Here is a 25,302-nt window from a genome sequence, read left to right as displayed (position 1 = left end):
ATGATACAATACAATGCTGTCCCTTTGCAACAAATGAAAGCTAACTGCAAGCAGACAGCAGTGAAACTGACTGATTTTGAAGTTATCATGATATATTAAACAATTAGATTATGAGTTTGAGATTATTAATCAGAGAATCAGAATCCGTGATCTAATCTACAATCAGAGAACAGCATCCGTGATAGATCACTAGTAAAGTTATACTAACAAACAATAACCTGCGAGCAGGCTCCCAGCGAGGATGGAAAAAAATTTGGTGAGTGCAAAACTGAAGAATTCAGAGAAGGAAGCAATCAGGATGAGACAGGGGAGCCTGTAGACTTTGTTTTTGATGTGCCTATCTGCCCCGAGGTGATTGGCCCGTAACAAGTCAGTCAATCAGGCGATTAGACCTGTCAAGAAGGTACATTTTCTGTATTTGCAAGCGATGATTATTCTAATCAAATCACTAGGCCCGGCATCATATTATTGTAGAGAGCAAGTAAGCAACATGTTCATGGAATATTTCAAACTTCGTCCCCACACAGCCAATACTTTGAGAGCTTAAAACACATTTTGCAATACTGAAATGAACCTAAAGAAATTTTAAGCTGATAGAACTTTGTCAAACTCTGGGAAGCGACATACAGATAACAGCGGAAAGTCCAGAAACCATGCCTTTGACCTCTAAAAGAAACATTTGCTGTAGCAAAGGCAAACAGCCCCACTCTACTCAAAATCCCTCCTCATAACAGAACATAAAGTAACCTTCAGAATGACGGTACAAAATATCAATTGTCAAACTAAAGATATTCTATCAAGGTATTTTGATAAGCCGCAATCCTGCACCTCACTGCCACTTGGTTACTGTGCGCAAGCTCTGGTAAACCTTCATACAAAACAAGCTCATTGTAAACAAGTATTTCTTTTATTACTGAATATTAGATAACAAAAATATAACTGTCCTCAGCACTTTAAAAAAAAGAACAGATAAGGACAAAGCTAACATATACCCCTTGTATTTACATCCAGTAAGTTAACTTGCTATTGAAAAATGACAACTTTCCCTGTTTTCCTTACACAATGATTTCTTGAGGCAAATTTATATACTAACGGTATATTCTGGTGGCATCTCTTCTTGAATTTCACTACAAGTACAAACATCTTCACTTGCCAAGTAATCAAAGCATTTACAAGCCACAAGGATGCAACCAGTTCACGTTGAAGGTGACCTAATTGTAAAAAAAGCACAGCCTTTCTGGCCTATTTTCTTTAAAATTTTAAAATTTTTGCTCTTCTTTGTATCAAAGTAGCACCCTTGGTATCCTTTCACTATGCATTTAAAGCTAATGACTCAAAGTGCATCTGAAGCCATTTTTCCGGGATGTCTGCAGTTAGGAAGAACATGTGTTATACTGAAGTACCTTCAGCCTTATTGATTTCAACACCAGTTTTATAAAAATCAAGAATTCAGAAATCAAACGTTCAATTGAGTTCGATTGCCCAATTTTTTTGTGCTAGTTCAATTTGGTTCGATTGCTGAATGCAATCACACTTGATCCACAAATTGAGTTTGATTGAAATTCAGTTCGATTGGGTTCCATTGACTATGTTGGGTGTTTGGAACCAGTTATATTTAGCTGCTAAGTCTTCCTCTTCACTTTCACAATTTTGGAAATCAAAAATTCTGTCTGACTTAGCAGGCTGCCAGTGCAACAGCTGCATATCTTAGTTATGGTCAGGGTCATTAGATAAAATTATTAACGTACCTTTTTATTTATTTATTTTTTTATGCCTATATAAATTAATTGTAGTTGTTAGTATTATCATATATATTCACAATACTTTTGTGCTTAAGTAGTTTTCTCTTTTTTTTCTGTGGAGCACTCATATCATGAGCGTCCAGCTCAGGAGATTGGGCCATTACTCCCTGTGTTGACGTTAAATAAATTGTTACCAATTGTTACAGTTACATCACCTATCACTAACCAGAGAACTATTGGCTGCTGAAGCAAAGGGTTCTTTAGTTTCATCATTTCAAAAGGAGCCTATATTCACATCTTCTCTATAAGGGAACAGTCTTCACTTGTTTCAATGCTTAGCAGTCTGAAATTTTCACCAATCTTTGAGTTTTGTTCAAGGTGGCTCCGTATAGTTTCATGACCACACCTAGGGGGATCCCCATACATAAAGACGGGGGTGCTCATCGTACCTTTCAGGGGTTTAGAAAGCTATTTTGGTACCTCTTAGGGTGTTAAGCCTTATAAGGTCCACAGCGGAAGGTTTTGTGGTACTCTTTAGGGTACTAACCCGTAAAAAATTATTAACAGGTCATCAAATGAGTTTTTGTGCAATTTTGAATAAATAAGCAGTCCAATTTTTCAAAGACTACAATCACGGCTGAGGGTCTGTTAGAGTCAAACTATATGAGTAGTATAGCACAGCGATATACACTCACTAACCAATGAGAAAGCCCCATTTAGCACACGTGACACATATCAACCAATCACAACACTCGGATTTTACACGTGACTTTTAATAGAGAACAATGGGCTACGTCACAACTTCTCATAATCTATTTCCTAAAAGTGTTCACTGTTTCCTAAAAGTGTTTCTCTCAGTCTCTGGTATACGCAGAACTTTTAATCAAAATCACTTAAAAGAAGGGCCATGTCAATGTCATCTTCATCTAAGACAGCTTTTTTGAAGCCGTAAGGGTATGAAAAGAATGTGTCTGGGTCAACGACGCGTTTGTCGAACACAACTCGATAATTTTTGATCTGTTCGCTTGTGGTCAATTGTTTTGTTTCAGGATCCCGACCGATCTTGTGAGGATTTACAATGGGAATCTTTCTGGGAACACATTCTCCAGTGGATTCATTTCTTTTAGGAGAAGTGACTTCGGAAATGACATTTTGTTTTAATATTTCATAGTTTAATTGTTCTTGTCCACGAGTGTTGAGTGTGAATCCACGTACTTTGCATTCGACCTTGCTTTTCTTTGTCACATAACCATAGTTCTTTGGTCCAGCAGATGCAAATTCTACGATGTGATAGTCTTCGGACAGTTCATTGGTGAATTCACCGAGGTAATCACCCAAGGTAAGAGTTGGTTGCCCTTCTTTCTGTGAGTATATGATGGAATCGGTATCAAAGTAAAGAACTTGTTGTGGATTTAATTTACTCAGACCGTCTTGATATAACTTTAATCGCGCCCAACACGTTGTGAAATAGGCAATGAAGATGTTAGTGTTGGGTTGAATTCTCTCTTCGTCGTCGACATTTTTGTAAACGATTTCTACCATTTCATCATTCATAATCCTGAAGGCTTGAATTATTTTTTTGTCGTCTTCGATGGTTTCGTACAGACGTGAGGGTTGCGTGATTGCAACCACTTGACTTTTGTTGCCTTGTTGACCATATTTTCCCCAGAAGCTGTTGAGCATCATTTTGGCTAATGATCTTCTTCTGGGATTTTTTTGAATCTTGTCGATTTCTAATTTGATTCCTTCATTTTTTTCGTAGTTTTCCACGTACTCAATACTTTTTTGGCTGTCGTTACCGACCCATTCTGGCCATCCGCTGGCTTCTTGCTTTATTTTTAGAAAGGTGTTTACGTAGGAGGTGAACATGTCATCGCTCGTCAAACTGAAATGCCAGACTTCATGTACGTGCTGTATCACATAACCTTGTTTGACAGCCTCCATCAATTCTGGAGTGCACCAAGTTCTGGTGAGACATCTTTCTTTGTCACTGTGTACACATTGGTAACTGCGCTCTGTCAATGGTTTGGGTTGTTCTGTTTCCACACATTTTCTGCACAGGGGAAATGTCAATTTTCCTCCACTTCGATGAGGAAGAACAGGATGATACAATTCTGTCGGTGGTAAGACGGTGCATTGAGCTAATCCAAAGTAGTCGCTTAGGTCTGTGACCCCAGGTTCGAGAACGATAGTTGGATGTCCGACTGGGTAGATCATGTTCTTGTTTACCCAGGGATAAAGAGACGTGAAATCGACATACCATATTTTCTCGCCGTTTTTTATCTTGTGAAACAGTTTCACGGCATTGGTTCTACCTCCAAAAAAGGCGTCACGAGGCTTCAGTCTGTCAATGATCTGGAAAGAATCCACCACTTCTTGAATGGACTTGTCCTCTTCTTTCTTCTTCTTCCATTCACACTCCCATATCACTTGTACTGAGTGACCTTTCAGAAATAAGAGTTGCTCTTTTGCCTCTTGGTTTTCGTAAACATCAGCCATTGTTCTTTCTCCCATCTTTTCGCTTTGTTCGTCTCGGTTAGGGTAACATTTTGGACAACCGTGCCAATAACAGCCGTTAAATTCGTACACGACATTGGTGATGGGATCGTAACCGTCCACGTAGTATTTGTGAGGACCGTCTTTAATGACATATTCACCACCGTTTCTTCCATGTTGTATGTTGTGATGGGTCTTGTGTTGAGCCAGGTCAACCACTCGATACTAGCCTTGGAGTGAGGTTTATCTTGTCCGTGCCATCCGCTTATCGGTTCTGAGGCAATGCTTCTCTCTAGCATGTGAGTCTTTCGATAGTAAAGATTACACGCCGAAGCGATGGTCAGGCATCTCTCAAGAGGGTTGAAACCACTGATTTCTTCGAATTCTCGACAAAAGACTTCACATCCGCCCTTCAGTAGTAGTACGTCGGATTGACAATAACTCAACAGTTCTTCTTGAAAGTTGAATTGGTAATTTGGATCCTTGGAGAGGTTTTCGTACCATTGATTAAACTCTTTGGCTCTGTTTGGAGACATTCCTTTTGGATCGTAATACGTTTTGTCTGGCAATGGACCCACGTACTCTTGGTTTTCTGGGGTGTTGAAGAAATGGGGGAAGAAACCTTTCTTCTTCTCTTTCAGTCCAAAGGCTTTTGGAAAAGAGGCAAGATGCATTTGAAAGAAACAGAGCGAGTCTTTTAATTCAATGTCACCACCATTGAAACTCAAAGAAATTATCTTGGCTCCATTGACTATTTGATCTACTCCAACGTACTGTTTGAATAATTCGTCAAGTACGAGGTAAGCATCGAAGCCTTGAGAATTGTGAGCAATGACCGTTAGTCTACAGTCCAAGGACAGTTCTCTCAACCAATCGATGAAGTCAGCGATGCAGGTTTCCCCTTCGAAATTGAACAACTCTTCGGTGTTGGAAGTGGCAGCACACACTAAATTGGGAATGTGAACACCCGTGTCTTGCATGGTTTCACTGTCCCAGTAGACAAATATGTGAGGTCTTTCTTCAATCGATCTTGAACCATCGCTTTTTCTCTTTAGACGAGTCTTCTTGAGTTTCTTCATTTTTTCTTTTAGCTTGGTGGGATTTTGAATGAAGCATTGATGGTGGTCCAGGTTCTTGAACTCTTTACAAGAGGGGCATTCATTGGTTCCGCAGACATGGTTTGATGTGGTTTCACGGGGACGAAGCAATCGCATACACTTGCTGCATTTTCTTTTGCTGCTACATACACTTTTACGTGTTTCGTTTGCTTCTTTTCCGTTTTCTTCACTGAATTTGGTGTGGTTACTCAAGCAATGGGTTCCTAAGAATTTTCGTTGACATCTTCCACACTTGTAGGTGGCCCGCTCTCCCTTTTGAACTTTGTGATAGTCTTCACACTCGATTTGAAAATAGGATCCACATTTTCTTCCATTGCACTTGTGGGATTTCATGTCGTCGTGATCGTAGCCTTTCTCGCATATCAAACAGAAATGATTTCTTCCCATGAAAGCTTTCAGGGAGGTACATGCGTGATAATGTTCTCCTACTTTGATGAGAATGATGTCTTTTCGATGAGGTTGGTAGGGACCCTTGTAAATGATCCTGTAATTTTGATCGACGGAGAGTACGACCAATCTGTGATCGGGTAAAACCTCTTGGAACTTCATGATTTCGGGTATGCCACAGCTCGCTATCGGGACTTTTGCAGCTTCGTGTAGGGCCCTGGCTTTTTTTTCTTGAATTGGGAGACCTTTTCTGAGATTGACGTAATCGTGATGCTTTGTTCCTAGGTCAGCGTGTGACATCATGGTGACTATGGCTCTAGCACAACACAATTCGTCTTGGTTGTTAATCTGCACCACACATTTCTTGATTTCTAACATCTTTTCGATAGCCAATTGTCCTTTTCGAATTCTTTTTCCTCCACCGTTTCCGGGACTGCGAATGTGAGAAATGTTGACAGAGAAACTATCGTCTAATTGAAAATTTTCATTTGAGTTAAGCATGGCCGAAATCTGTTGCATCATTTCTTCTGCTCTCAAACTACTTCTGGTCCAGTCACTCACTCTCATGCGTGGAGAATGGTAGCCGTGATGAAGTCGATTAGAATTGAGGTTGACATACAAATAATCGTCGGCTTTAACTTCTGGATCGTTTAAGACTTGTTGTTCTATACTACGTCTGACGGCTTCTTCTAATTGATTGGGTAGAATTCTCTGAATGAAGGCATTGAAATCAAGGGCTCCTCCATGTTGGACCAACCTTCCGGTGTAATTTCGATGCCTCGCTCCTAGATGTCTCACTCGTCTGTCTAGATGAGGAGTCAAAACAAAGTCGAATCCGTTTTCCACTTCATGGGCATGATTTGCGAGAAGGAGGTTATCTTCCTCGTCGCTCCAATCGAAGTCCAATTCATCAGTCATTGTAATCGAAACGAGAACAAAATAAAAATGGAGTAGATACATTACCAAGGAGGTGTGAAGAACAGTCACTTTTACGGTTGAATTTATAACGTATTTTTCCCGCCATTTTTTATTTTTTTTAGTAAGTGAAGAGGGGGATACCCCCCACCCACCCACCCAGTCTACTCTTTCTGTGACGTGGATTGGCACGTGATGACTCGTGTACTTATTGTTAGAACTTGATGTGTTGGTTTTGTGTGCTGTAGAACTCGACTCGAGGTAAGTCATGGCTTCAAACTATGATGATTGTTTGATATGTCTTGAACCGTGTACTCCTTTTCATAGAAAAAATATACACCGTGCTGTCGAAAAGTGTTTCATCATCGATGTCTCGATTTATTCCTCATGAAATGTAACATTTGTGATGTGCGTGTCGACGCGAGTCTGGGATGTTTTTACAGGAGCAAGTGTTGCAATAGCGTATTCCATTGGTCCTGTAAACTCGACGAACAGAGGAATTTACCTTTTAATAACAGAAAGTGTCCAGTTTGTGAATGCTTACGTTTTGGGGAAGACAAATTGAGGCCTCACATCGACGAAGAATGATTGAATTGATTTTGAAACGCACTGGACCGAGCACAACTGAACTGAAGATTAACGTTTTTTATTTACTGTTTATTGTCAGACTCACGGGTGAAGCTACGCCTCGAACTGTGTTTCTTCTGGGAGTTACTGATTTGAAGGAGAGGTATGTTACTAGACGAAAAATGGAATGAACTGAATAGACTTGGACTGATTGTCGATTTTTGGTTGGAGAGCGAGAAAGAGAACTGCTTGTCTGATTTTTATTTGACCCTATTGACATTTGCAGATAATATTGCACTCGTCAGACGTTATTTTGTCATTTGTTTTGCGGCAAGACAGTTGAATATGTCCTGCGAAACAGAAATGAACAAAAGTTGTGAAATGGTTGATGACATTAGAAAATGGTTACATTTGATTCTTGTTTTTTAGATGGATGATTGTTTTGTTTGCAAAAAAAGTTCTACAAGCGAAGAGAATCCATTAAAATCTACAGGATGTTGTTTTTCGCGTGTTCATGAAGAGTGTATTGATGTAAAAAATGCAGTGTGGTGTCCAATTTGTAAAGAGCGATTTCAAGTTTTAGATAAAGTTAAAAGAGCCGAAAAATTCACTCCTCTACAAGCAGAGGAGATTGAGAAAACGTTCTTAAATCATTATGATTTATATAAGAATCCAAGACCGCCTACTTTAACTAAGTTAGAAAGAAAGTACGTAAAAAAAGCTTTGAAGATAACTGATAATCCTCTTCTAGCTGCAAGTAGAACTAGCAATAGAATTTACAGTGTGTGTATATATTTTCTGTTTGATTTACCTGAAAAGGAGACGAGTGATTGGGAAGACATTGCTTCCAGATTATCTTTAGGTTATATTTTACCTATGCTACGAGAGATGAAGAGTAGATATCTGTTAAGACAAAAAAATGGTGGAGATCATCCTGTTTATCACTTTTTGAGGGAACTTTTAGAAATGGATGTCAATGATTCTTGTAAAGAAAAAAGACAGGCTATAGTGAGAACTTGTAAACGAAAATGTGAACAATGTATAAAATTTACAAAAATCATAGTTCAAGATGATGAATATCTGAAAGGTTTTCCGAAAGGTGCAGCATTTGGTAATCCTTCTTATCTTTATGATCAGGTTGAATTGAAAAAAGATGTCTCAGTGCAAGAGATTTTTAAACATGTAGATTTTTTTAATGCTGTGTCAAATGCAATCAAAAACAATGAAATATAATTACATTATGAGATCAATAAACACTTAGAGATTTAACATTGTCTTGGTTTGCATCACTTTCTTAACGAATCTCTCGGTTAAGTTCTTTTTCTTAAACTTGTTGATGCTTTGTATCATCTTTTTGTCAGCCTTGTGCTTGTCAGCCAAGTTTCTAGCTATACTGTAGTCGATGTCATGCTGTTTGGATACTCTGCCTAATCTATTTATGCCAGGGTCCCCTCGCTTTAGTCTCTTCTCCAGATGTGTCCCATGTACTGATAACCGGGCCAATGAAATTCCCTTCCCGTCTTAGCTATCATTTTTTGAAGGTCAAATCCTCGACGTTTTTTGGATCCTGTCTTCTTGGTTGTTTTGGTGACTCTCCCTTTAGATGATTTTCGAGTAACCGCTCGGGACTTTTTCTTTTTAGTCGCTGTCATAATCACGCTGTAGACCTTTTCTCAGTTTATGTCCGGGAGGGTACCAATTTTCCCAACCAGGTAAAGGAGCTAGTTTTTCCAACTCTGTTTTACGTTTCTTCTTGGGTTGTTTTCCTTTTGAGGTTGTTCTACTTGTACTAGGTAGACCAAGTGAATGCATCAAACTCTCACCCGCTGCTTTTAAGACCTTCTTTTTGACTTCTTTACCAAGTGATGATTTTGGAGTCGATTTGAGTGAAGTCGGTTTGGGGTGAGGAGAAGATTTCAAGGTTCTCACAGGTATTTGTGAGGCTGGGGTGTGTGGAAGAAGTCTTCGCTTGGCTTTACTGTAGCTACCAGTAAAATGAGGAGTTTGTGGTTCTTTTTTAACTGCAGACCCTTTGATGATCTTACGCAACATGTTTTCCAAGGGTCCTTCCACCATACCTTCGTCATTGTTATCTAAGTCGATGGGTTCATTTCCTCCAGTACTCCCACCAGGTCCTAAACGAATTCGTTTGGTCAAACGACGCTGCTGTCTTGCTAAGGGTTTGGCCATCTTAACAGCTGTAGCAGCAGGAATTTTTTTACTAGTTAGGATGATATGTTTTTTGGCGGCCACTCTACCTGCTTTGTTTAACAGAGTACTATCTGAAATTTGTCCTTTGAAGTATTGAGTGAGATTCTCAAAGTTTTTAGCCGGTACCATGATCATTTCGTTCATGACGAGAAGCAGTGTGAAAGAGTTCTTCCCAATAAGCAACTTTTTCCTCTGTTTCTTTTTGCTTAATCTTGAGAGATTCAATGGTCTCTTTTTTCACTGAACAGTTTTGACACAACGTTATTGTATCGCCAGGTTCTGTTTCCACTGATAGACGTTGACAGTCTGAACAAACCTTATCAAACTCCTTGGCTAAATACAATTGATGAAGTTTTTCGTATTTTGTTTGCCATTGACGTGCTAACTCTTCTTTTTCTTTTCTCTCTCTTGGAAGTGCTCGACGGTTTTGTTGGTCTCATGTAATAAGGTGACCAGTTTAGTAAACATGTCTGAACTCATCTTCGTCTCCCACCGCAACAAACGTTGTAGCAATTGGTCAAACCTTTCCACAAGATACTTCCACCTTTCTGTTTTGACTTCAATTGATTCAATAGTATTGTCTTTCTCTTTTTTAAACTGGTTCGTCTGCTACCCAGTTCTCTCAGCTTTGCTGTCTTCTTTTTAAGGGATTTATAGACAGGTCGACTGACAGGAATTTTTCCACCCAATAGGTTCAAAACCATTTCACTGACTGCATTGATCTGTTCTTTGTTAGCATTTTCTAACATGACTTGTCGCTTGTATCGATCAGCTTGTTTCAAAATTCCGTGCAAAAATTGACGGTGAGTCGCAAAATGACTACGACTCATACTAATTTGCTTTCGTCTACAACCAAACCTCTTTTAAGCATGTAATTCCACTCAGAGGGTGGAAACTCACTGGCAATGTAGTTCTCCTCAAATGGTTCTTCACCACTCCGGTGCTTACGAACAATCTCATCCAATTTGTCGAAGTCTTCCTCTTTTATAGTCGTGTCCCTGAACTTCAGTACAAGCATGTCCATTTGTTGTATACTCCGCTGACGTGATTTGGAAATTATTTGGAAATCCTTGACTTTTTCTGAAAATGTGGGATACAACCTCTTCGAAGACATCGTTGCACAGAATGAAAAAATGAAAATGCTTGAAATCCCTTTTATCACTTAGGGTTTGATCATATTGCGCAGGTCTGTTTTTGACATCAATCTCCTCAATTTCAACTTGGCTTGGGGTATTCTTTTCATCAGAGTCAACAGGGTCCCTCTTCCATCGATACTTTCCACTTTCAACAAACGAACCAGAGGAATTTTGGCTTGTGGTATTTTACGAATCAGACTCAACAAAGTGATTCGTTTGTCAAGGAGTTTGAATCCTTTGGTTCCTTTTTTGAATTTTCTTTTCTTTCGAGGTTTCTTAGGTTTCTTGACAAATTTCTTCACGTCTCCGAATTTGTCTTCGTACCAATGTCTCTTTTTCATTCGTTCCTTTTTGTCGTCTTTCTTTACGGGAGCCCTCTTGCCTTTCCTACGTATTGTCACTGTGGATGGTAACTCACCAGTGTTGAGGACACCAGTTGGAGTCGGTTGAAGTGTTTGAAGAGCGATTCGTCTTTTCGGTGCTGGAGTTGAGGTGAAAAGTGGTTGAGGTGTTGAACTCGGCATGACAGTTTTTTTCTTTTTACTCTTGCTTTTACCTTTAGGTTTACCGTATTTTTCGTAGATTTTTTCGTACTTAGATATCACATCGTCCAAGTGTCGATGCCCTTGAAGCTGAGGAAGATCCATGATGTGTCTTGTTTTGGAAGGAACTCCTGAATGTGTTCTATCGAGGAATGTACATGTATTTATCTCGCTTACGTTTCTTAGGTTTCGTAGCTCGTTCCGAACCCTTACGAACTCCAAATCCTACACCTGCAGATATTCCACCCATAGCTGCTGCTTTTCCTGCTGCTACAAGTGCTGGTATGGCTGCTGCTAAGGGAATGATACCCCCCTTTTGTTTTCGTTTGGTTCTTTTTCTTTTCCTATTCACTCTACTTTTTCTACGTCTTGTCTTTGCCATCGTAAGGTGTAATTGATGTCCTAAACGTTGGAGCCATCACTTATATCGATACTTCCATTTTCACTTTGATGCAAACTCGTGAAAGTTTGCTTGTCGTACATTTGACTACACTTTTGGGTGAAAGGTGGTGCCATGTCGATAACGATATCCTCTATCGTTTGCATTTTGGATAGAAACACTTGTAGGTCATTCAGTTCCACACCATTGATGTAAGTGTCGATTTCGATCAAACATTTGGCATAAGTGGTATAGGCAAATTTACTCATCTCCACTTTGTTGGGAAACTTTTTGAAATCAGCCCATCCTTTTACCAATGTTCCAATTGCCGTCAAAGCAATCATGGCAAAACTGTTCTTCCACACGGAACCTACAAGCATGGCCAAAGCCATGACGAGAAGTACCGTACCGTTGAGAATGGCATTCCATCCTTTAAAAAACTGAAATCGTTGTGAATGACACCACCATTTTTTATGGTACTGTCTACGAAGATCCTGAAGTTTTTTTTGGTTCACTCCGTCCGTTGAGTCCATTGTGTCTAATTTCGTACTCTGGTCGAAGTGCGAGCCACTCTAGGTGGACCACCGTCTTTATACGTGGTGGTGATGGTGTTAGTGGTGGTGATCCCAGCTATTCTTCGTCCTGCAGACGTTTGTCGTTGGTCATTCAGTAGAAGTTCCAATTGTCTTTGTAATTCGTCTTGATTCATTCTAGTAGTCCCCCGTGTCGTGGAACTAGTACCAGCCGTAGTTCCGACGTTTCCAGTGGGTTGTCTCGGTGAGGGTGTGGATCTTTGTCTACTCCCTGCCGAACTTGTACTTCTAGATCTACTTCTAGATCTAGATCTACTTCTACGATTTGTCGAAGCCGCTCCAGCCTGAGTAGGAACGGTACCTACTCCAACCTGAGTAGGAACAGTCACTGCAGGTTGTGTTGTGGTTGCTACACCTACCGAGGTGGGAATCGGAGCCACTATTGAAGGTGTAACTGACGTTCCAACTCCTACAGTGACTGGAGCGATGTTAGCAAAGTCTATGTTTGAGTCTACAAATAAAGGTTGATAACCCACTCCAATTCCTGCTGGAGAAACTCTAGGAGAGGGAGTTCTACTTAGTGACCAACGCTGTGAACGCGGTGAACTCGGTGAAGGGGTCCCCGACGTTGCCATTCAATCTCAGCGATTCTGATGCTTCTTCGAGGTCGTTTTCGTTTTTCACCAGGACTGGTGATCATAGATATGTTACTCTCGTCACTCTCGTAACCGTCACTGTCCTCGTCACTGTCTTCCTCACCTCTTATACTCTTCTGAATCATGTCGTGCCACTCGTGCAATTCGTCAGTGAAATAGGTCTCTTTATGTTCGTCGGCCAATTCACAGACTTCGACTGCACATCTTGCCCGTTTCATTTTTTTAAGAGCTGGAAAATCAATGTCACCTAGGTTTGCAAGTTTGTAATTGGCTCTCAAAACATTCCTGAATCTCTTGAACCAAGGAATTTTCACCCATCCTAAGTCATTTCTGACTTCGTTCTTATGACAAAGATGCTGCTTGTGATCCTCCATGTGTCTTGCCACTTGGAGAGATACACCCTGTTCTAACCACGTACCCAAAGTCGTATTGGTTCCATCTTGTGGTTTACCCATTTGGTAGCTCTTAGGAGCATAAATTTCCTTCAACACGTCCTCGATAGGTCCTCTTTTAACTAACCATTTTTCCAAAATAGTTTTTGAATTGTCGACCGTTGATTCACACATCATGTCAAAAAAAGTCGAGATCGCACTCGCTCGGGACGAAAGGGACGAATGATTTCAGCAACATGCTTGGCTTTCTTTATATCGCGCCTCAACTTCATACCCAAATTTGGATATCCATTGATGTGATCCAATGACGACCTAACGCTTGTTTTTTCTACCTCGTTCATTAATCTACGTAAATCTCTGATACCGTTCCATTCTACTAGTACTCTATTAACAACCCCGATTTCCCAGGGTGACGTGAGTAAATGCTCTTTTGTCTTTTCCAAAAAGAAGATGAAGTATGGCCACCACTCATACTTGCTTCTTAACATGTTGAAACCAAGCTTTGTTGGTTGTTCTCTGCTGTCGAATGAACTGTTTCCACTTCGTGTCTCTAATTAAATACTCTATCACGTTTCTTGTTCGCTTTACCATGTGTTTTCGTCGCAGTGAAAGTCTTTTCACATTGTCTTCGTACTCTGCGATATTTCTTCTTAAATCCCTCACTCCGCGAGCTTTATACAACACAAAATTGATAAAAACTCTTTGTCTTCTTGTACATCCTTTGTCTCTATATTGAGTCAAAACCCAAACGAAATCCTTCCACCAAACGTCCTCACTTCTCAACATTTTGCTTGAACTGATAACAACGATTAGGACCTTCTGAATTTAATAGGTGACTCACCACTCTCACATTGTCGGAGGAACTGGGGTGAAAATCCAATACCATGTAACCGTAAGGTCTTTGGGTTATTCGTTGGTATGTGGTTAGAACCTCCTTCCAACGCATGGGAAACGCTTGAGTCAGTAAATTTCGCAAACCCACATTGTCCCTGGGATTCTTGAAAGTGATAACGTAATGTGCGTTTCTTGAAATACTCTTGGCAAACTTTCCTGGAGGAAACATGTCCTGAGTCAAATACATGACCGTAATATCGCGATGATGTGATTCCTTGGTAAAAAGATCCAAGACTCTCTTGTCGTTTCCTGCCTCCTCCATCAAATCGTCCATGATGAGTAAACCTCCTTTAGGAAACCATTTAGGTAATAGCTTGGTGTCTGGAATACCCTGGTAAAATTTCACACCATTTTTCTTCATAGTGTTATAACTCGGTTGCCAGATACTGAAGCAAAAATAAATCGCTTTTGGTCTTCTCTTGAACAAGTGTAAGTTTTTCGTGACCAGTTCTGTCGTAAAAAACGTTTTTCCACTTCCGCTAGGTCCAACACACATGATACTCGAAGGAGTATGAAATTTAAAAGCAGAACATTTAGCCATACTTGACACTCGTTCCAAATGAAAGATCTATCATTCACTTTGAGTTTATATGGATGTTTTTTCATTTTTTCAGTCTGAATGAATCGTCCTCCGTGGGAATCCAGATTCTGTTTGTTCTGTTCGAAAGCATATCACGAGCATCCCAATCCTGCCAACCGTGTTCATTGTGTCACCAAGACTCACTGCTGTGGGAGTTGGTTTCATTTTGGTTGTCGAATCAAAGCCAATTTTGGATTACATCCCATTAATCAGTTTTGTCCCGTTTGCAAGACCGTCAATTTTGGTGAACCATTTTTGTTCCCTGACGAAGTACGCGAACATCAACTCAAGAGTAAACTATAAGGTAGTTTTTTATTTTACAACCATTACATCATGTACAAATACTGAGTTACACCGGTAGGAAGTCTGGTAGATTGTCTAAATTGGCGTGCTTTTTCGCGAAACTTTCTTTCGTTCACTATCAGTTCCTTTAACATTCTTCCTGTCTTGTCGTTCCATTTGTAATCTCTTTGAGTGAACATGTCCTGAAATTCGTTCATGCTTTTTCCCTGGGCTCTGTTCAACAAAAAGAAGAAAGCGTAGTCTCCACAACTTTTACTAGTAAGAGACTGAAGGGCATGTGCGTTTCTCTTGACATTCATCTTCCACCATTTTCCAAACCATTCATAAAGAGGATCTGTTGTTTTTTCTCCGTACACTTCTAAAGGTACCGCATAACTATCAAACATTTCACACACTCCATCTTGTGTCCAAAGAGCGATCCAGTGTTCACCAGGTCGACCTGCTGGATCTGTGTTCACGATGTAGGCAGCTGGTCCATCTTTAACGGGTTTCCGGGGTAATTCGTTACAGGCAAAAGTTCCTTGGTAATACTGTTGTAATATCGGTTGACTTGCAACAAGTTCGTCTAATTGAGTGTCAGTCAGAGCAATCTTTTGCATTGTTAACGCTGATACACGTCGTAGGTGACGGCTTTGTTCTTGTCGATTTCCAAGAGATTCTCAAATTCGGCAAACAAGATGACTGTGAAGTTAGCTGCTGGATTGGCTCCAAAGTTAAGAATGTACCGGATCTCTCCCAACTGTTTCGGATTCAGGACCGAACTGAAGAGATCACCGTTGGCTGCATTGTTAAAACAGAAAAGTGTACAGTTTTTATTGTGTCCCCAGTCTTTCTCTGTCAACATGTTTCCTCGATCCTTTCTCAAACATTCGGTAGCTTGAAGAAATCGGTAATAGCCTCGATTGTCCAAATCATTGCCATCGTGCTTGATTTCCAAGGTCTCATACGGGTATTCCTCACCTCTGAAGAGTTGCTTGATACTACTCAAGCTCATTTTTTGAAAGCAAAAGGGATCACGAGTGTAATCACCATTGAAGGCTCGGGTGTCCACCAATGCCATTACCACCAGGTTGGGTCCTCTACCCTGCCAAGGGTTGTTGATTTCGTATTGTCTTCTGTCATTTGCAAAACTGTAAGTTCTGATTTCACTCCTGACCGTAGGGTAACTCACTGCCTTTGAGGATTCCATCTTGACAGCCAATTCTCGATACACGTCAGGGTTAATTCGGAATTGACAGAGAACCAAGCGCACTTTGATGTCGGCTTCAGCCAATCTTGTTGCTATACCTCCAACAGAATTCCAGTAGAATTCGGGATTGTTGAAGTAAATCTGCAAGTCAATCTGTATGCCTGTTATAATCAGCTTGTTCAAATTGAATAGTTCCGAGTGAGGTTTGAATCTCATGATGTTTTTCTTGCCTCCTACATATTTGGCTCGTTCACCTCGTGCTTTGGTGATGCTTGTCTTTTGATTCTCAGGTAAAGCAGTCCAAGCTGCATCGGGTGTAGCATTATCCAAGTTGTTTGCTGTGTATAGTGGAGGGACATCCACGTAGTTTTGCCACCCCTCGGGAGTCAGGACTGTTTCACCATCCTGTCGATCGTGGTGAAGTAAAGTCTCGATGTAAGCTTTGTACGAATACGTGTCCGATTGTTCGCTTATCAAGGTTTGATTCAATCGGACGTTCATCTGCTTGATCATGGAATGAGACAAGTTGTTCACTGGAAACGCATTCTCGGCAGCCACCAAATTTCCTCCATTAGCTTTCTTGAAACCCACCTCAAACTCAAAGTAACTCTGGGTAAAGTCGATGTAGTCTTCCTGAGGATCGATCTGAAACGTCACTGGAATAATTCCAGTGGTGAACGGATTGATTTGTACGTATCGCTTACTGTAAACACTAAGATCCGTCGGTGGAATCGTAAAGAGATTCAGTGACGGATTCGACACTGTTGCCGAACCTGCGTGAGGCGCAATGTCGGATATGATCTATCTTCTTCGTTTTCGCCCTTTCTTAGCTTTTGTCTTCACTGTTCGACGTTTCCTACGGTGTGATAATCCACCACCTCGTTGTCTTCCTTTATAATACTTGTAGTTATCGTTAATTCCTTTGAATGCTTGACCACCCAATTTCAAACCCAACGAAGCAAAGGACGGTGCAGGACCAGACAAAAACATGCTAGCTCCTTCGGCGATCTTGTCCACCAATCGTCGTTTGTTTCGTTTCATGGCTCCACCTCGTTGAGATCCTCTTTTACCATAAGTCATGATAGGTGGAACCCTGAGAACTCTTCGGGAATAAATGGGATTCATCGGAGGAAGAAATGGGGTGTTCATGGTCCAAAGATGTCTTTGATTTTCCTTTTGACTCTTTTATGAGTACGGTCAGCAAAATTGTCAGCTTTTCGTTTTGCAGCTTTTCGTTTTGCAGCTTTTCTAACTCCTGTCTTCACACCACGAACAGCACCGGGTATGTTAGATACGAAAGGAAATCCACCCGTTTTTAAACCTTTCCATCCTTCTAAGGCAGCCGCTTTGGTAAAATCTTGTATGAATCCACTTCCCTTTTGTACCTGATCGGGATGAAACCTTGTCAATCCAGAACCTTTCATTGCTTGACTAGATGAATCGTGACGGTTGTGTTTCCAGCTCCAAGTTGAACCAATTGACCATCGACTTCACTCACCTCCACTTTTATAATCTCGAGCGTGTGTTTTCGAAGTGGAACGTAGTGGATGTGAACCGGTTCAAAGTATTGAATGCCTTTTCCAACTCTTTGATAACTAAACTCTCGAAACAAATCGGTCACTTGGTTTCCCACGAAGGAACTACTAGCAACGTCACTGTATATCATGAGGGAACGAGAACTACTTCCCACGGCATTGTTGAAAGCTGCATTCAAATTGATGAATCGCCAGTTACACCTGAAACTAAGTCTCATCATGTTACCGTGATCCTCTGGTCCATAGTAACTGTCATCTCCCGTGAAAAAAACAACTTGACGATAATTAGGAGAGTTGGAGTTATTTTCCTAAAGATCGCCTGGATCACGTGAGTCCTGAAGATTCGGAACCAAGTAAGGGTCGAAGAGTTCTTGCTTCAAGTTGGGTCCTAGGTGATACACGCCACGAGAGTCCGTTGTTATCCACCCCATTTTTTTGGCCAAGTCTTTTTCTATGTAAAAGTAGGGGTGAACCGCTCTCGAAGAAGAGCGGTCTCCTCGGTATATATTTTCGTTATCTGTGACCAATTCGTCTCCTTCCCACTTGAACTTCCAGAAAAGTGATTCCTCTTGATTTTGTGAGTTAGTTTGAGAAAACTTTTCATTGTCTGCTCCCACCAGACCATCAATTCTATCTTCGTCAAAAAAATTGGTCACCGATTTCATGAACTCCACTCCATTCACGTCTGGAGACAACTCTTGCAGTTTTGCGTGACTGTAAAGACTGTGTCTAAGAGTAGAAGGTACAGCACCAGAGGGTGCAGTCGTGGAAGTCACCAAATAGCCTATTCTGAACAAATCCTGTTCGTCAGGATTCAATTTGAGGTGAAACAAACTAGAATCAGGTAACGAAACACTACTGAGTCCCGCTTTCCATCGTCCTTCCAGATTGATCTGCCGAGGTAATCTGTTTTGAAAACTGTTCGCCTTGTTACTGGGAAATTCGAGAGTCGAAGAATTACTCAACAACGTGAGGTAAAAGTCGTCGCTTGTTGCCCCACTTGTCTCCATACTTGCTTCAAATGAAAAACTCTGATTGTATTCACACCTTTACATAGACTGACTTCTTAGGAATCCAGCTGTCGTATTTAGCAGGCCAACCTTTCCACCGCACGAGGACGTTGGTACCCTTTTGCTTGATGACTTTCTCCACTCTAAACAAGTCGTCATTGGACACATTGACTTTCTGTAAATCCTCTTCGTAAAAAGTACCCTCCAAGGGTTCACCGTCCCATTCTTTCAATTTGTAAGTAGGTACAACTCCACGATTCACTCGAGTGACGATAAACACCTCCTCGGTCCATCCAGGGAGATAACCTTTCTTGAAAGGACGATGCTTTTTGTTCAATCGTACTTTGTCGTTTTTCTTGAACTTACTCTTTCTTTTCTTAGAACTCAATCGATTTTGGTACAAATTGTTCCACACTTCCAATTCGTTCTTGTTCGACACTTTCTTGGGGGCCATCTTAATGCTCCTGTGGTTCGAAGCGTTGTAACCACTTACTAATTTCTGTAAGACGTCGAGAAACGAAAGACTGTTCTTCACCGTAAAGTAACGGTACAATCGTTCTTTCAAAGTTCGATTGAAACGCTCAGCCACAGCTGCCTTTGTATCCCCACTGGTAGAAAAGTGGTGAATGTTCTTTTGCTTCAAGAAGGTCTGAAACGTCTTGTTGTAAAATTCCTTACCGTCGTCCGTTTGTAAATTGAGAGGTTTTCTCCCCTTACTTCTTTTCAATATTTTCTTGAAACCCTCTGTCACAACTTGACCCGTCTTGGATTTAAGGGGTTCCACCCAAGCAAATTTCGAAAACACGTCAATCACAGTCAGGAGGTACTTCGTTCCTTTATTGTACCTGGAAATGTTAGTAACTTCTACCAAATCTGCTGCCCACTGTTGATCGATACTAAATACCATCACCGGTGAAGTTTCAAAGTGACGACGTCTAGGTTTATGTAACGTGTACCCCAAATCTGCTTCCAAAGCTTTTCGAGCCAAAGATACAGAAATCTTGTTGGCTTTTGCAAAACGACTCAACCCACCTAAACTACCGGGTTTCGTTGGATCCCTGTACAAACGTTGCACCTGAGCTAAGGAAATGGATTTTTTCTTGGACTTCATGGTGTACAGAAATTCACACGAAAGACGGAAATTTTCCAAGCGTAAGGATGAGCTGCTATGATTCTTTGGCACTGATAATAGGACAACGGTTGCTTTTCTAGCCAAAGACAAAAGACGATGAACCTGAAAACGCTACCCTCCAAAGGTCTCAGTTCCTCAAACTCATAAACGGGGTCACAACTGTACTCATTTGGTACAAGTTTGAATTCATCTTCTTTGCATTCAAGAAGAATTCTTCTACATTTATCACACGTATCATTCCAATCCTCACGAGAGTAATGAGACAAGAATGAACCCATGTTGTTAAATGACTTTAATCAAACAAACATTCGTATTTACAATCCACCTCTGATCAAAAAATTAAGTGTAACCGTAGCATCTTCAACGTCAAAAACATCAGATTGAAAATATTTACATTGTTTTCTGCCATTTTCACATTTGGGACGCCATTTTAAGGCTTCATCATAGTCACTACAATACAAAGCTTTTCTCAAACTCTCCTCACACTCAACACACGAGCTTTCGTCCTCACTCCTTCGGGTAAAAAAAAACGGTCTTTCCACGTTTCAATGTTCTGAAACAATGAGACGAAAGTGTTCTCAATAGAGACACCAAGTTCATAATCGGTACAGGGTGTAGGTAACTTGAATACCCAGTTGTTGCTCTGATTGGAAATCCTGTGAGTCACATTGGTCGAGATGTGATGAGCTCGACGAGCTGGTGTGAGAAGCTCTTCAATGGCATTTTTGCTATTCCAAACAAGAGGCTGTGTGGCAAACAAGATATCCCCTCTACCGATTTCTGTTGGTTCGTAAGCAGATTTAGTGAAATGGATGGTATTCGTTTCAATGTCGTGGCTCACATCGTGCCACATGGTATCAAAAAAGAACAAACCATTAGGATTTCCACCAGGTTGATGCTGTTGTAGGATGAAGGGGATGACGGTACCTTTCCATGAAGGTCTCATTTCCTCCAAATCTGCACTTTCATCTTGAAATCATCAGCAAAATGTTTGTGCAAAAAGTCAAAGATGAACAGATCACCCTTGTCTGGTCCCTCCAAACTCCCAATCATCGGATGCACTGCAATCTCAACGTAATCCTTGACCAAGTCATAAATCTGATTACTATTGGTGTACAGGATAACATCACCCTCACAGTTCTTCACGCTGTTAGCAAAACAAGACATAATGCAAAACTGAAATCTAACGTGCAACTCCGACTAGTGTCACTGAAGAGTAGATAGGACAAGACTGAGATTTACCGTCAAATGAATCTAATATATTACAAGTCATAACAGAGTGGATTGGTAGATTGAGTCTAATGCCAGTGATTGGTCGAGCCTGGTGATCACGTGCTAGTCACATGGGAATGCACTGAAGGTTCTCATCTTCATCCACCGTCTTGGATAACAGAAAGGGTTGTTGACAAACCTCATCTTTCTTTGCTTCTTCTTCCTTTGCCTCTGCCTCTATTGCCTCTTCTTCCTCTTCACGGGTCACCTCATAAGTTTCCACTGACAACACATTGTTTTCTCGTATCGGTTCATTATTGAACTTTGCACCTATCGAATCATAATAGGTAGCCACTGAATCCAGATCAGGATGGTGAGAACGTATGCCCCAGTCGATCAAGTGACGCTGCAGTCGATAGTACAAACCCGACACCAAACCAAACTCCAAGTTAAACCGACGGTGCTGTTCGTCTCTGAACTGCGTTGCCTTATGCTTGTCAAGCTTCTCCTTGAAATCACAAACCCACTTATCCAAATCCTCTTCAATATCATTCAGGTCTTCTTTCTTCAACTCTCGGCTCTTGTGAATTGGGAATTTATTTCCATTGTAGTCATTCAGTTCTCTTTCATTCACCTGCTGTTTGTTGAAGAGTAGAGTGGGTCCAAACTTTTCGATATCGTCTTTCGACGGTACCAAGTGATGACCGTCCTTACCCCACTCAGACAACTGCCTCTGTAGAAAGTGATAGATAGGAGAGGCCACACCAAACTCTAGGTGATACATCTTGTCTTCGTTTCTCTTCAACCTTTGAAGAGCTCGTAGGTTATCCCTTGCACTTCCCAAGTACAATTGGAAGGCTGCAAGTTTGCAAAAGACATGATAGTCCTCAAGGGTCTTCTCTTTAGTCTTCTCTTCAGTCTTCACTGGTGTCTCACTGTTAGACATTTTTTTTTTCAGACTTCACTGTCAAAATTTTTCCAAGTGTAACGAAAAGAAAAAAGCTCATCTCTTATATAGAGAAAAGATTCGTTCTGATTGGTGTATACTCGATTTCCATATTTGGTCATGAAGTGTTGTGAATGGTCAGAATATAAATCTCATTGCTGATTGGATACTCATTATTATAAAAAAGCTTAATCATGTTCAACATTTTCACTCTTCTTTCATTGCAGACATGGAGTCCATTCAAAACATGGTGAAATTGGAAGAATACGAAGAAGACGATAAGACCAACAGTCTACAGATGTCTTCAAAACACGTACAACCATTTGAGTCTTCCAAGCGAAAGAGAAAAAAGCTCAGCACAGAAAAACAACCCAAGTCAAAAGTATCCAAAGAAGGTGAGCAAAGTAACATAACAAAATGGCTACAACCTACAAGCAGATTTCAAGTAAGACCAATTCCTCCTCCAAAGAAAAAGAAAATCAACAAAAAAAACGGAAAACTGTGTAAGAAAGAGGAAAAATACCTGATCGGGATTCAACTGATCACTGAAGGATGGATTTACGCATGTCACAGAACAAACACTGAATGTGCACAACAAATAATCCAATCGAGAAAAAAGACAAAAAAAAGTTATCCAGCCCGAAAAGAAAATATGAAACAACATAAAAAGGATCATATCGAAAGAACATTTCAAAAACATAATATTTATCCTTGGAACACTTTTTTTCGCAGACCAAACAGAACCTGCCATCACACAGGAAACAGCAGACCCATCCACGAGTGTCAAACCTGTATCGAATTACATCATCAATCCTTCGGTGACTGTGGAGGAAGTCCCCCTTGAGTTCAATCCCGAAGTCTACATGGCAGATTTAAACCAAAGAATGCAAGCAGAAATGGAAGAGCTAGACGAGCGTACACGGGTGTACATATGTCCCAAGCATCCAACCTATCTGTTGGAGTTCAACATTATTGAAACCCGCTATGGTCCCTGGGAGTACTATAGGTGTCCTCAAAAGGACTGCCTCGTGTGTTGTGGAGCTGACAAAGTAGCAAACTACCAAGAGCAATTTGAAAAGCAAGTAGCACAATTCTGGCTGAAAAACCTTGAGTATAAAAATAAGTGCTTCTGCAGAAACCCCCTCATCCTCAAGATATCCAAATCCGAGAAGAATCCAGGTCGAATGTACTTTGGCTGCCGTAAGAAGAAGTGTGACTTCTTCAATTGGGCCGATAAAAATCCATCTGATAAAATGGCAAGGTGGATAAATGAAGAAGCGGAAAAACCAAAACCTCAAAGAAAGGTCGAAGACCCAGAGAAAGAAGTTACTGTTGAGGATAAGAAGTCCGTTTGGAGAGGAAAACAACCACTGAAAGAGTTCAAACCGACCCCACAGCAAGACATCGACATGCGATTAACAGATATCAAAGACCCTCAAACAGCAGCCTACTGGAAAAAAGTGCGAATGAACAACGAGGACTACATGGTAAAGAGGGTTGACCGAAGTTGTCCTGAGGGAGATGACCTCAGGGTGTTCACGCAAATACCAGACCCAGGCGCCGAGCGCTATCCTCCACCATGCGTACAAAAAGGTGGACCCATCAAGTACCGTGCCAGTCACAACCGATCAGACCCGAATTAAGGACGCAACAAGTGAGTAGAGCTCCCAAACATCATGCAAAAACAAAAAGTAAGAGAACAAGTTTGTTTCATATTAGACTTAGATGGTTACAATTTAAAAGGAAATTCACTTAAAGGAACATTTTATGTACGAGAACTTGGATACTGTACACACGACTGTAACTACGGGAGGATAGCCTTCGACACTGGCATACCCTACAGGAACCTTTGGATTCAAGACAGAAAAACAGTCAGACACGTGAACAGGAACGTTTGTGGTCTCCCGTAGGAACCAGACCCTGAAGAAGAAGCATTAAGTCAAGACAAAGTACGTGACGTAATACAGAGACTTTATTCCAAATACTGTACGGGAAAAAGAACATTGATTGCATACAAAGGAGGACGAGTCGAAAAAGACATCCTCGACGAACTGAACATTCCAAGTTTTAATTTAGAATTAATCAGTTGTCCTAAATATGATCACTTAGCCATGATACCTAAGATTAAAAGTTGCGGTTTTCATAATTGTCTTTGTAGAAAAAATAGCAAAAAAGGTCACTGTTCAGTTCAAGAGTGTCACGCTTTCTGGAGATGGTTATACGACATATAATTTTCACACTTTAACATGTTAAATCAAATAAAGTCTTTTGATGTGGTAATCAATGTTGTCTAAATTGTTCTCCGCTGTACATCGTATGTGAATTCCCCTCTGAACCCAATCATCTGGTCGATTGATTTCTCCATCATCGTTGGTCGCATAATCCTCATCATGCTTCGTTATTGCATCGTAGATTCTGATCAAAGAACGTCTGATCCTGTCAATAGATCCCAATGCTTTCAAAAAATTACTCTCCCTCACTCGTAGATTAGCCAACATCTTATCGTTCTCTTTAAACTTTTCCCTAACATAACCGATTCTCTTCAACTTGTATCCAAAACGTGCTTCCTCGTCATCCAGTAATTGTTGAAAACGAAAATAGTCAGCCATGATCTCTGAACGTGCTCTAGGAGGAGCCATTACATATGCGTCTCGTTCCTCAAACAACCAATGAGAACTCGACGAACCAAAAACGTAAACAATTTTTTAAAACATTCATTCAGGGGGGATACCCCCCATCCCCCCTTTTTGTAATTTTTATTTTTAGAAACGATACAAACAAACCATATAAAAAAACCACTCAAAATCAAAATACTCTCACAATCCACCACAAACATGTCACAAGTAAGACGTAGCCTGAGACAACTCAATATTCCACCCGAAGAAGAAGAATTAGATCGCTGCTTCATTTGTTTAGAAGACATTCTGAAAACTGAAATTTTAGACTGTAAACGGCAAACATGCTGTGGAAAATATTTACACAAGTCATGTCACCTCAGATCAAAGAACGAAACAAGAATGTGTGGAAACTGTCGCACAATACCTTCAAGTACCCGACGTCGTTCAAGAGTCGTTGGTCGGCGAAACCGTGACAATTCACTAAACCTAGAAGAATTAACCCTACGTGCTCGACGCAATGACAGCATAACAGCCATCAACTTATTCCTGATCTCAAGAAGAGCAAGTATCATACACACAAGAAGAAGTTTAAGTTGGAGAGCATTTCCACATAATATTTCTTCTGAAGTTTTTAATGAATTCTTAGAAAAAATGAAAAGTTTCATATTGACACAAAGAGATCACAATTCTCCTTTTCATGGTATTTACATTCATGCCAATGTAATAGGTCAAGTATTTTGGGTTTATAATTATAGAATCGCAGTTTACAAGATACTCGAAAGAATGATTCCTTCAGCTCTAGAATTATG

The 25,302-nt window shown here is 40.6% G+C and overlaps 4 protein-coding genes across 9 annotated transcripts in view; 2 read left to right on the top strand and 2 right to left on the bottom strand.

Annotated features, from left to right (window-relative positions):
• The window catches only part of LOC145483437 (uncharacterized), a 37,429-nt gene that overhangs the window by 729 nt on the left and 11,398 nt on the right, over positions 1 to 25,302 (top strand). Inside the window, exon 1 of one of the 2 annotated variants that reach the window (XM_081461944.1) lies at positions 22,865 to 22,953. The exons of the other annotated variant lie outside the window; for it this stretch is intronic. The gene's annotated coding sequence lies outside the window, so the exon portion shown is untranslated. Of the gene's footprint in view, positions 1 to 22,864; positions 22,954 to 25,302 lie in introns of those variants that run through there. 2 annotated transcript variants of the gene reach the window in all.
• LOC145483451 (uncharacterized) lies at positions 651 to 4,349 on the bottom strand. The gene has a single exon (XM_081461956.1). The coding sequence runs from the start codon at positions 4,254 to 4,256 to the stop codon at positions 2,622 to 2,624; it is 1,635 nt and encodes a 544-aa protein (XP_081318082.1). The 5' UTR covers positions 4,257 to 4,349; the 3' UTR covers positions 651 to 2,621.
• Positions 3,010 to 24,522, top strand: LOC145483454 (uncharacterized). 5 transcript variants are annotated; one of them, XM_081461965.1, is made up of 5 exons: positions 6,817 to 6,919; positions 7,326 to 7,388; positions 14,583 to 14,852; positions 22,103 to 22,270; positions 22,608 to 24,522. In XM_081461965.1, exons 4-5 carry the CDS (start codon positions 22,105 to 22,107, stop codon positions 23,516 to 23,518), a joined length of 1,077 nt encoding a protein of 358 aa, XP_081318091.1. In that variant the 5' UTR covers positions 6,817 to 6,919; positions 7,326 to 7,388; positions 14,583 to 14,852; positions 22,103 to 22,104; the 3' UTR covers positions 23,519 to 24,522. The 5 variants fall into 5 exon arrangements, with proteins under 5 accessions (XP_081318092.1, XP_081318093.1, XP_081318091.1 ...); XM_081461966.1 differs by lacking the exons at positions 6,817 to 6,919; positions 7,326 to 7,388 and adding an exon at positions 3,010 to 3,081; XM_081461963.1 differs by having other exon boundaries at positions 6,817 to 7,388.
• Positions 14,846 to 17,120, bottom strand: LOC145485530 (uncharacterized protein F54H12.2-like). Its single transcript, XM_081464189.1, has 2 exons — positions 16,884 to 17,120; positions 14,846 to 16,841 (listed from the first exon to the last, which is right to left on the bottom strand). The coding sequence occupies exons 1-2, from the start codon at positions 17,118 to 17,120 to the stop codon at positions 15,453 to 15,455; spliced, it is 1,626 nt and encodes a 541-aa protein (XP_081320315.1). The 3' UTR covers positions 14,846 to 15,452.

This window comes from Orbicella franksi, chromosome 4, assembly GCF_964199315.1.
Source record: "Orbicella franksi chromosome 4, jaOrbFran1.1, whole genome shotgun sequence".
Classification (NCBI taxonomy): domain Eukaryota; kingdom Metazoa; phylum Cnidaria; class Anthozoa; order Scleractinia; family Merulinidae; genus Orbicella; species Orbicella franksi.
Note: the sequence above shows the minus strand (reverse complement) of the source record. Positions and strands in the feature narration are given on the sequence as shown.

Bases quoted from the DNA above. Each gene is read 5' to 3' on its own strand.
- LOC145483454 (XM_081461966.1), top strand. From the start codon at position 22,105: ATGGAGTCCATTCAAAACATGGTGAAATTGGAAGAATACGAAGAAGAC. The intron at 22,271-22,607 runs GTGAGCAAAGTA...TTTTTTTCGCAG, and splicing joins GTCAAAAGTATCCAAAGAAG to ACCAAACAGAACCTGCCATC.
- LOC145485530 (XM_081464189.1), bottom strand. From the start codon at position 17,120: ATGACTTATGGTAAAAGAGGATCTCAACGAGGTGGAGCCATGAAACGA. The intron at 16,842-16,883 runs GTGAAGACAAAA...CGAAGAAGATAG, and splicing joins ACCGTAGGAAACGTCGAACA to ATCATATCCGACATTGCGCC.
- LOC145483451 (XM_081461956.1), bottom strand. From the start codon at position 4,256: ATGGGAGAAAGAACAATGGCTGATGTTTACGAAAACCAAGAGGCAAAA.